The 12,248-nt window shown below is 41.6% G+C and overlaps 1 protein-coding gene across 10 annotated transcripts in view; it reads right to left on the reverse strand.

The window, feature by feature from the left end:
- The window catches only part of NCKAP5 (NCK associated protein 5), a 1,111,865-nt gene that overhangs the window by 499,515 nt on the left and 600,102 nt on the right, over nt 1-12,248 (reverse strand). For all 10 annotated transcript variants that reach the window (XR_006273101.1, XM_043487514.1, XM_043487515.1 and 7 more), the window contains one exon: nt 2,275-2,408. Coding sequence is in view for 9 of the 10 variants with exons in the window: in XM_043487514.1 (XP_043343449.1) it covers nt 2,275-2,408 (134 nt within the window). In the remaining variant the exon portion in view is untranslated. The remainder of the gene's footprint in view (nt 1-2,274; nt 2,409-12,248) is intronic.

A 12,248-nucleotide genomic window follows, 5' to 3' on the forward strand; every position in this document is an offset into this window, starting at 1 on the left:
CTATAAAAGTTTTAAATTCAATACAATTATTTGAATTATAGAACTTATTTACATGAGCGGAGAAGGCAATGGAACCCCACTCCAGTACTCTTGCTTGGGAAATCCCATGGACGGAGGAGCCTGGTAGGCTGCATCCATGAGGTCGCCAAGACTCCGACACGACTGAGTGACTTCACTTTCACTTTTCACTTTCATGCACTGGAGAAGGAAATGGCAACCCACTCCAGTGTTCTTGCCTGGAGAATCCCAGGGATGGGGGAGCCTGGTGGGCTGCCATCTATGTGGTCGCACAGAGTCGGACACGACTGAAGTGACTTAGCAGCAGCAGCATTTACATGCGCACTTAGATACTGACCATGTCCCAGGTTGGCATGATTCAGTTCATGGGGTCACAAAGAATCAGACACAACTTAGTGACTGAACAACAGCAACTATGTCTCAGGGTGATGTGCTATAGACATGTTTTGTAGTAGTGAGGATTTTATAGAGACTTATAGAGTACAGTAACAGGACTATTTAAATAAGCCTAACTAGAGACATCTTACAAACCAAAGTTTAAAATGTGAAAGGCCATCAGCATTGGTTTAGTGGGTCTACTTAAATTATTCTATAATTATCTTCTCTGTTATATATGCTTTCTCCCCCATCTTTTGCTGATTTACATTACTTGCCTGGCTGTAACTGGCCTTGAATTTTCAGTGTCAAAGAAGCTTATCAAGAAAACTGATTATGTTGAGGGAAAAAAATCTTCACAAAAGCAGTATGTAAAACAAACCGCTATCTGTTTTACAAATAATTATCTTCTTTTTCAGCCTAGGATGTAGCATCCACTCCTGTGCAACTCAAATCTATATGGGATTGTCATCTGATTTACAGCAGATGGCCTGGCATCATAGGAAAATAATTTACTGTGCCGATGCCTCACGTCCTGTAAATCAATAGCCTGAATACAGAGACATCTCAATTAGGTGGTACAAGGGTAGCATGATCTGCACCCTCCTTTCTTATATCATTAAAATGGCAAGTATTACAAAGCAGTACTTGTTTCAAGTTGCTTCAGGGGGTGGGGGAGGAGCTATTATTTCAAGGTGGGAGACATAAAGTGAGAATTGCCATCAAACACAATGAAAAATTGAGCACAAGGTTGTATAAGTAATAGCCTGTGAGGGGTGGGACATGTATTTGTTAAAGTATTGATTGGTGCATTTCTACAGCACCTGTATTATCATGGGCTCCAAGAGTTGAACAGGGTGTTAAATTATGACTCTGAACACAGAGGAGTCATCCATCCTTTCTACCCTATTCCTCCAAGATGCTGCTAAACCAAAATCGCACACATTCATGGTACGAGCCACCATGAGATAAATCATCTAAAGGCTCAATTCTGCTCTCTTCCTGAAACACCGTTACCAATATAAAAGCCTCATGATGAGGAAGCAAAATTATCATCACCAATTTTATCCAAATCCCAATGGTAAATCCAAGGCAAGACAGAGCTTGCTGAGGAAAATCTTAGGGAAATTTTTAAAATTTGAATCTGAGACAGCCTCATGAGGGAGAAAAGAGTTAAAAATTATTTTCCTGGTTTTTGCAAAGTGAAGTAAAACACAAAAACAAAAGCAAAGTCCCTCATAGGGTGCCTAGATCTCATTCTAGGACTGTAATTGCACAAGTTTGTGTTTCTTCTGAGAAACTGCAGAGATTTTAAATAATAGGTTGAAACTTTACCTGGCCTCACATTAACCATATTTGAAAGCTGAAAGATTTTTACTGTGCTGACATTAAATCAAAGAGTTACTTTTCCCAAATCGTTTCAAATTCAAGTTATGTTTTTTAAAGGAAAAACACTGATTCTAATTTTAACAGATTCTAAATATTACTCTAAATAAGGTGTAAGAGTTTACTGGAAGATTCACACTCTCTCTACCTGAAAATAGGACTATAAGCCCAGGAAAACTGCATCTTCCTGGCTGGCCTTTCCCAGATCATACCTACAGGTCGCATAGCCCACTCATCTTACTTTGGAAAGATACTCTGAAAAGCCATCAGTGAAGAAAAGATAACTCAGTTCAACAAATTTAAGTCTGAGGTACAAATGGAAAGTTCCAGAAGATTGGTCCAAATGCAATTGGATGGCTTGGCTAGAAGCTAAACTGTTGGTCATTAGCTTCTCAAATGTAACACGAGCTTGCACAGTGGCAATTCAAGCAAAGGTGTAACTGGTACGGGGAGCAATGCAGCTCAGGAAGCAAGATGCTCCGGACAGAACAGTACCTGGAGAACTGCTGCTGCAGGCCGCGCATCTGAATTCTGTTGCGCTCAGATTCCAGTGTCACCTCCTGCAAGCGCTTCTCACTCTGAAGACGCAAGTGTCTCTCCTCTTCCAATTCATGTATCAGCTTCTCATGCTGCAAAAGGCACACAGCGGATGACTTTTAAGAAGGTGTTTCTTAAATATTACTATAAAATAATTAGTAGTCACTTTTGGTTGCTACATGCTACCTTGGACTTTATATATTAATTAATTTTATCTTCATTGAAACCTCTTGAAGTAGGTTCTAGTATTAATCTCTTGTTATCTAGGAAACCAAGGATCCAAGACATTAAAGTAGTTTGTCATAAAAACAAACAAGGTAACAAGTATTCAATCCTGGCTGATTTGACTCCAATGTCTGAATGATTTCCACCAAACCAGGTGGCTTCCTAGGCAGAGATGAAGACCAAAGAATGAATAATGCCATACTAGCAAATGCAAACCATTTTGAGTAATAACGAGTAAGTTCATTGGTGGCTGTTGAGAATGATTTCATCTCTTCAATCTCTGGTAATACTTTAAAGGGAACGTTTCTGTATTATATACAGACATTCCAACTTAATTATACCATGGAGCTGATGAGGATAAGGTTAAAGAACTATTTTGTATTTGCCCAATTAGATTTTTATAAATTTATAAATTTTCAATTTACAAATAAAGTGGTTTATTTGTAATCCCAGAAAATGAGCTCCTCACAAATGGACATCAGGAGTTAAAAAGAGGGACCGGATGACCCAGGATAAATGGTTCAGCAAAATCCCACTTCAGGAACAGATAAAAAGCACACATGCTCAGATTCTGACATTATAGACTCAGCTAAAACTAACAACTTTTTTGGTTCTGTTTTGCTGTTGTTGCTGCCTTTTCTTTTTTTAAAGCATGTCATGCTATTTTGGCTATGGATACTACTGAATTAAGCACTTATGTACAGCATATATAATCAACAATGAAAATCAAAGACAATGCCTGATTATGAGGGACCTACATTCTTTAAGGGAAAGAATGGAAGCAGACTTGAATCTCTAAATAAATCAAACACTATGACTCTGTACATTGAATTATCCTGATGAAACTTGATCCACGGTAACATTCATGGAAAAAACAAAAATTCTTCTGAGGCCCATGAATGAAACAGACCATTTCTGGAAAAAAATCAAGGTCCTCTAAAAATACTTCACACTCTGTGCCTCGGCAACTTTGACTATATTCTCTCTCCTGCGTAAAAAGCCTGCTCTATTGGGTAGGGAGTGGCGGCTGTGCGGCGCTGGAGAGACTTTGAGGAGATACTCCATGCCCAAGGGCAAAGGAGAAGCCCCAGTAAGACAGTAAGAGGGGACAAATCGCGTTTAGAATCAAACTGCATACACACCAGAGACGCTCAGAAGGCTCAAACAAACCTTGTGTGCAACAGGACCCAGGGTCCCCACAGAGACTGAGACAGAACTGCGTTTGAGTGTCCCCTGTGGAGGTACGGGTCAGCAGTGGACTGCCGCAGGGGTAGGGGCTCTGGGTGTAGTAGACCAGAGTGTGCCATAAGCCCTCTTGGAGGACACTGCCATTAACCCCACCATAGAGCTGCCAGAACTTACACAGGACTGGGGAAACAGATGCTTGGGGGTCACAGAACCTTCTGAGTGCCAGGACCCAGGAGAACGGAGCAGTGACCCCACAAGAGACTGACCCAGGCTCGCCCGTGAGTGTCCAGGAGTCTCCGGTGAACGCATGGGTTGACGGTGGCCTGCTGCAGGGATGGGGGAACTGAGTGTAGCAGTACATGCGTGGGCCTTTTGAAGGAGGTCGCCATTACCTTCATTACCTCCACCAGTTTCAGTTCGGTTTAGCCACTCAATTGTCCCTGATTCTTTGCGACCCCGTGGACTGCAGCAAGCCAGGCTTCCCTGTCCATCACCAACTCCCAGAGTTTACTCAAACTCATGTCCACTGAGTCGGTGATGCCATCCAGCCATCTCATCCTCTGTTGTACCCTTCTCCTCTGGCCTTCAATCTTTCCTAGCATCAGAGTCTTTATAGATGAGTCAGTTCTTCCAATCAGGTGGCCCAAAGTATTGGAGTTTCAGCTTCAGCATCAGTCCTTCCAACGAACACCCAGGACTGATCTCCTTTAGGATGGACTGGTTGGATCTCCTTGCTGTCCAAGGGACTCTCAAGAGTCTTCTCCAACACCACAGTTCAAAAGCATCAATTCTCTGGTGCTCAGCTTTCCTAAAAGTCCAACTCTCACATCCATACATGACTACTGGAAAAACCACAGCTTTGACTAGATGGACCTTTGTTGGCAAAGGAATGTCTCTCCTTTTTAATATGCTGTTTAGGTGGCTCCAGGTAAATAATAGGGAGGGAACACAGCCCTACCCATCAGCAGAAAATTGGATTAAAGTTTTACTGAGTATGGCCCACCCATCAGAACAAGACCCATTTCCCCCTCAATCAGTCTCTCCCATCAGGAAGCTCCCATAAGCCTCTTATCCTTCTCCATCAGAGGGCAGACAGACTGAAAACCACAATCACAGAAAACTAACCAATCTGATCACATGGACCACAGCCTTGTCCACCTCAGTGAAACTATGAGCCATATACCCTGTAGGGCCACCCAATATGAACGGGTCATGGTGGAGAGTTCTGACAAAATGTGGTCTACTAGAGAAGAGAATGGCAAACCACTTCAGTATTCTTGCCTTGAGAACCCCATGAACAGTATGAAAAGGCAAAAAGATAGGACAATGAAAGATGAACTCCCTTCTTCCCTTGGTAAGTCTAGCTAAAGGTTTCTCAATCATCATTTTCAAAGAATCAGCTCTTAGTTTCACTGACATTTTCCGTTGTCTTTTTAGTCTAGAAACTTTTAGATATCATTTATCTCCACTCTGATCTTTGTTACATCTTTCCAGCTATGAACTTTAAGCTTAGTTTGTTTATCTTTTTTTAGTTCCTTAAGGTATAAAGTTAGGTTGTTTATTTGAGATATTTCTTTTTTTTTTTTTTTTTTGAGATATTTCTTTTTTCTTGAAGTAGACATGTTAGTCTGCTTGATGTTGTCTAATAAGTCCCTTACGCTATCTTCCTTTTTTCAAATTCTTTTTTTCTTCTGATCTGCTTAGATGAACTCCTTTGCCCTGTCTTCACGATCACTGATCCCTTCTTCGGCTGAGGAACTGATCTAGTATATTTTTCACTTGTTATTTTGATCCTCAGCTCTCTGACTTCTGTTTGATAATTTCTTATATTTTTCTATCTCTATCGATGTTCTTACTCTATTCATCTAGTCTTATCCCAAGTTTGGTTAGCATCTTTATAACCACTACTTTGAACCCTTTATTGGGTAAATTACTCATCTCCACTTCATTTAGGTTTTCTCCGAGGTCTTATCTTATTCTTTCATTTGGAACACATTTTTCTGTTTCCGTATTTTGCTTGACTCTTTACGATTGTTTCTGTGTATTAAGTGAAACACTTGTGTCTCCCCGCCTTGAAGGAGTGGCCTCCTTGCCCTAGATCTTGGCTTTCTCATGAAACTTTGTAATTGGCCAGGTAGTCTGCTTTATTATTTTTTAATGGCTCCCGGTTGGCGGTGGTGTGCCAAGAACTGTCAGTGTTATAAAGGGAAAGATCACAGTCAGCACCTAGTTTCAGGGTGCTTGGAAGCCAGACCCCTCAGGCAGTAGCTTTTGACATATGCAAATAATTCAAGTTCCTTTGGGAATGCAGTTGTAAACCCTGCTGGCTCCAGACCAGGCAATCTGGATGTGTCCTCTGGGCAACAGCTGCAATATTCAGGGCTCTAGATGAATGCATTTGGAAGTCACTAGTGTCTGTTCCCAAGACTACCGCCACAGCCTTTAGATGAGTGGTAAATCTGAAGCTGTCCCTCAGGCTGAGGCTCCAGGATAAGTAAACAGGCATCTTTCACAGAAAGACTAAATAAACGTGTGTCTCACTCCAGTGTCTGTGTAGTGTCCTAAGAACTGCCTCGGACTGTTAACAGATCTGTGGGACTTCACAATGCAAGCCCCTCTGGCTACCAGAGCCAGGCAATCAAGGAGCATCCCCTGTGCCCACAAAAACTGGGGCACCAGACATAGGTTAGAGCTATCTTCCAAGAGACGCTGGCATTCTGGAGCACAGTACAGAGTGTGAAGAGAGCATCTGCCCTCTAAGGTCTTTGAAAGATTTGAAGTCAGTCCTTTGATGTGTGTTTAATTAGAAGAATGCCCCTCACACTGCCGCTATGCTGATAAGTCTTTCACAGAAAGACTGAGTTCCTGGGTCTGTTGCCTCTTGCTGTGCCCTCAAGTGGTAGCTATTTAAAAACGCTTTCTCCAGTGGTTGTCATTCTGTGAGACCCACAAGGGGAAGCCCTGCTGACTTCTACAGCCAGGTGATATAGGGGTGTCCCTTTGTGGCTGCGGCAGAAATGAGAGTACCAGACAAGGGCACAAGCTCTTTTCTGGGAGATACCAGGAAGCTAGAGTGAGGGAGAGTGAGAGGATAAAGACTGTGTCCACCAGCCTTCACCCCGAGAGCCTTTCCATGGGTCGCTAGGAGTGTGTCAGGCCAGGAGCTTCTGGACAAGGAAATGGGCCTCCTCAGAAAGACCAGGGGTGTTACAATCTGCTATCTGTGTGCTGGGGATGGCAGCCTGCTAAGTACTGTCTCTCTGATTGTTACATTCCCATGAACCCAGGAAAGCAAGTATCCTGGCCGTTAGAGCCAGGTGCCCAAGGACGGTCCTCTGGGTTGCTGCCAGAAAACTGTATACCAGACATAAAAATCCAGGGCACCAGCTGTGTGTGACAACTCCCATCTTGAGACATTGGCACTGGGGATCTGGCACGGAGAGACCACATAGATGCCACCTTCCAAGAAGAAAAGAAAAGAGATGATTTCTGCAGGCTTTAGTGAGGCAGAGGAAGAGTACAAGGATGCCACTGGCCAGTGCCTCCATTCATGGTCAGAATCCAAATAGGCCCCTTCCCCTCTGGCAGGCACTTAAACACTTAAAGATCAGCAAACAAATCTTCACACAGGGTCTGGGTGCTTTTGTAACCGCCGCCTCTGTGCTGTGCCCTGGGGTGAACCAGTCCTTTAAGAGCAGTTTTCCAGTTCACTATAGCTCCTTGGGTCTCATGATCATGAGCCGCACTGGCTTTCAAAGCCTGGTGTTCTGGGGGCTTGTCTCTCGGGTGCAAGTCCTGAGTTGGGGTGCCTTGATGTGGGGTACAGATTTCCCATTTCTGAGGGAGAAGTTCAGGATTTATGAGTTCCCTCCCAGTTGTGGGTCACCACGCCAGGGTGTGGGGTTTAAGGCAGGGTCAGGTATCTGCTTCTACCCACCTCGATGGGGCCTTTTACTCACTTGATATGATGAAAAAGTTGAGCTAGTTTGGGAATCTTTTTCGGAGGGAATTGTCCCATAGGTAGCCTAGTTTTGGAGTGTCCGTGGGAGGAGGTGAGTTCAACATCTTCCCACAATGCCATCTTAGATCACCTTTTAACACTTATTTTAAAAAGACAAATTTATCCCAGCACAATGGACAGACAGCCTGAGGATGACGCTACTCTCTTAGACCCAATTTCATTCATGAGAAACATAAGTGAACACAGAAAACTGCACCTGAATGAACCTAGTTAGAAATATTCAATCCCTCACCTCAGCCCACCATGTGTGTCATGAGCCACCCCATCCACATCTGATGGTAACACTTGCCCTCTGATCTCACACAGCCTTCTTTCCACTGCTTCACAATAACTCACAAGCCCTTCCCATGATCACTCCCACAGGCAAAGTGCATGTCCTTTTCAAAGTCAAGTGCCATATTTATTGTGTTATTTCTGTATATCTTAACCATTTAACACTGTAAAACTTAGCTGCCATTTTTATTAGATGCCTATTTTTTTTAAGAGTCACTTACAAAGTTTTTCAGTATTGTGTCCCTGGTTTCATTTTTCCTATAAGCCCTGTGCAGTGATTTTTAGAAACAGATATGTCATATTACAGCAGAGTTATGTATCATGGTGGAGAAAAAGACCTCTGAATCAAGAGGAAGATTCCAAAGCCCCTTCCTCTTTAAGTAAGTAAGTGTTAATCTCTCAGTCGTGTCCAGCTTTTGCGGCCCGTGGACTGTATGTAGCCAACTAGGCTACTCTGTCCATGGGATTCTCTAGGCAAGAATACCAGAGTGAGTTGCCATTTCCTTCTCCTTTCCTTCTCTGGGCACAAGAGAATAGTTGGACCTTCAACACAGAATCAAACATAAAAACCAAAAGAAAGTGTTTTATATATTTTTCTTAAGTTTTTGTTTTGATGTGGACCATTTTTTTTTAATCTTTATTGAATTTGTTACAATATTGCTTCTCTTTTATGTTATGATTTCTTGGCCACAAGGAGCATGGGATCTTAGTTCTGGGACCGGGGATCAAAGCCACCATCCCCTGCATTGGGAGGGAAAGTCTAAATCATTGGACTTTCAGGGAAGTCCCAAGAAAACTCTTAATTTCAAGTCTTTTGATCACATCTTTATCTCATAGCCTTCACGTAAGATTTCCTCAATCACTAGCCTGTGACTAAACCTCCAGCAAGGGAGACTCCACCATTCCCCTGGGTAATTCAATTTATTTTTTTTTAAACTCCTATTTTGCTAATTTTCCTAAGTTGCTTAAATTGTTTTGAGTATCATAAAAGCCTCCTAACTGTATGTTACCAGGAAATGGAGAAAAATCTATAGGTACTATCATTATTTCCTAATTTAATACAATTCTTCTTAGAAGAAGATCTATGTACACACGCTTATGGACGTATTGATTCACTTAGACCACAAATGTTTACTGAACAGGTACTACTATGTGCCAGGCATTAGATGAGACAAAAGCAAAGAATCCAAAAGACAGGATCCTTGGCTGCAGTAGACTTAGTCACTGGTGGGCGTGGCAGGTGCTACATGAACTATCACACAGACAAATGCATCAATACAAACTGATGGATAATTAAGGGGTTGCTGAAAGATGACAGCCAGAGGAACTGATTTTGTTCAGTGTGTTAGGGAAAGGATTCTGTGAGGAAATAATATACAAACTGAGGTCTCTGTGATGACCAGGAGTTACTTGGTAAAGAAGAGGGATCAGTTCTATAAGCAGAATGAGTAGCAAGCAGAAAGTCTTTAGTTACATGTGAAAAGAACAAAGAGAAGTTCAGCGTGCCTGGAGCCTGGTGAGCAAGGGGACAGAGTGACATATGACACAGGCGGAAGGAGCCAGAGGAACAAGAAGGTCATATTAAAATGTGAGATTATATCTAGAGTACAACAATAACTGTTTACCACATTTTAATCAAGTGAGTGATAGGATCTAATAAAGATTTTGCAAAGATCACCTGACGACTGAGTGGATAAAAAACTGAACTAAGAGGCTGAATAACAGAATGGGAAGATATTTAAATAGAGAATGGTGAATGCTACCAGTTAAGACTGTACCACTTGCTAGTCCAGCAGGTTTGGACAGGGGGTTTAACTTGAAATATAACTGTTTTAAGCTTGCTTCTTCTGCATATTTGGGACAGCAAAATCGCCCAACCCAACTTCACAGTATCACTGTGAGGAATGAATAAAATAATGTATAGAAAAGCACTGAAAAATCTTGAAAGTCCCATATAAAAATAATATATGGCTAACGAGAACTATACAGCTTACATTATCTAATAGAGTTACTTTTAGTAAATTCTATAGGCATTTTAGTCTTTAATGATCACTACATATTAAATAAATATCACAGTTACATATTTCTCTTAAAAGGCTCAAACGTGTTTTTTTTAAAGCAGATCAAACATTAATTCTGAAGGGAAGTACCTTTTAAATTATATTTTAGTGTGAGAACCTAGAGACCAACTTTATCCAAATGTTAACTAGAATGCATGTAACCCTGTGTTTGGACCTCCCGCTAGACATTATTTTTCAGTCTCCTTACCCAGTATCGTCTTAAACAGATGGCCTGATCTGTGATGTGCCAAAACGCCAGGAGTTAATATTAAGATATTAACACTTGATTGCAAATACAGAAAGCCAAGAAATACCTCTCTCCAAGGTCTAATGATATTTAGTGATTCTAGTTACATGCGTGGGTGATACTACTGGCAAACTTAGTTACAAAAGAGTCACAATTTATGTATGGAAACGAGAAAGATGGTACTAATGAACCTATCTGCAAGGCAGCAAAGGAGACACAGGCACAGAGAATAGACTTACAGACAGGATTGAGGGGAGGCAGGAGAGGGTGAGATGAATGGAGAGAGTAGCATGGAAGCTTATACATTACCATATGTAAAATAGAGAGCCAACGGGAAATTTGCTATATGACTCAGGAAACTCAAACCGGGGCTCTATAACCATCTAGAGGGGTGGGAAGGGGTAGGAGGCGGGAGGGAGGTTCAAGAGAGAGAAGACATATATACACCTATGGCTAATTCATGGTGATGTATGGCAGAAATCAAACCAATATTGTAAAGCAATTGTCCTTCAATTAAAAGTAAATAAATTTTACAAAAGGAGGAGTTTACTTGCTGTGAAAGTTCCAGTGCCAGCACGTACGGTCATGAGCTAGGTGAAGATGCGCGGGAGTAAGAGAGGCACCTCCCACATAAGCTCCAGAAAGTCCTGCCCAGTGAGTGACACGAGGCCTCGTGTCATCTGGAGGTATTCTGCACTGATATGATGCTCAACGGCACATGATACTATATAGAACGGCATTCACTATGCTTCCATTTCAAAAGATTTCTTGAAATGTGTTCAAATTATAACATTCTTCTTGAATAATATTTACAACCAAAGAGTTATAGGAAAAATATTAACACTCATGGATGGTGAAAGAATCCAAAAGATACTGAAAAATGAACTAAAGGCCATTAGAGAAGGCCCCTGGGATTAAATATTCTTGGGTATTTATGAAAAAAATATACAAACTCATTCAAGAAATGTGGACTCTGGCAAATAAGCTATATACTGTGCCAAGGGGATTTTAAGTAAATAGACTATTAGAAAAGTACATTTGAATCAATGACATACACATAAAGCATGGCAGTAAGACACAAATCAAAATTGCTCAGATTTGCTTATTAATTGGTATCCAGACAATCACAGATATTGCCATGTGTTCACGAATCAACATCCGATGTATACTGAAATGTTTTAAGACTACCCAGAGTGCAGAGTTCCAAAGAATAGCAAGGAGAGATAAGAAAGCCTTCCTCAGAGACCAGTGCAAAGAAATAGAGGAAAACACAGAATGGGAAAGACTAGAGATCTCTTCAAGAAAATTAGAGATACCAAGGGAACACTTCATGCAAAGATGGGCTCGATAATGGACAGAAATGGTATGGACCTAACAGAACCAGAAGATATTAAGAAGAGGTGGCAAGAATACACAGAAGAACTGTACAAAAAAGATCTTCACGACCCAGATAATCACAATGGTGTGATCACTCACCTAGAGCCAGACATCCTGGAATGTGAAGTCAGGGGGTCCTTAGGAAGCATCACTATGAACAAAGCTAGTGGGGGTGATGGAATTCCAGTTGAGCTATTTCAAATCCTAAAAGATGATGCTGTGAAAGTGCTGCACTCAATATGTCAGCAAATTTGGAAAACTCAGCAGTGGCCACAGGACTGGAAAAGGTCAGTTTTCATTCCAATCCCAAAGAAAGGCAATCCCAAAGAATGGTCAATGAGTGCACAATTGCACTCATCTCACACGCTAGTAAAGTAATGTTCAAAATTCTCCAAGCCAGGCTTCAGCAATACATGAACCGTGAACTTCCAGATGTTCAAACTGGTTTTAGAAAAGGCAGAGGAACCAGAGATCAAATTGCCAACATCTGCTGGATCATCGAAAAAGCAAGAGAGTTCTAGAAAAATATCTATTTCTGCTT

This window comes from Cervus canadensis, chromosome 15 (genome assembly GCF_019320065.1).
Source record: "Cervus canadensis isolate Bull #8, Minnesota chromosome 15, ASM1932006v1, whole genome shotgun sequence".
In the NCBI taxonomy this organism is placed as follows: domain Eukaryota; kingdom Metazoa; phylum Chordata; class Mammalia; order Artiodactyla; family Cervidae; genus Cervus; species Cervus canadensis.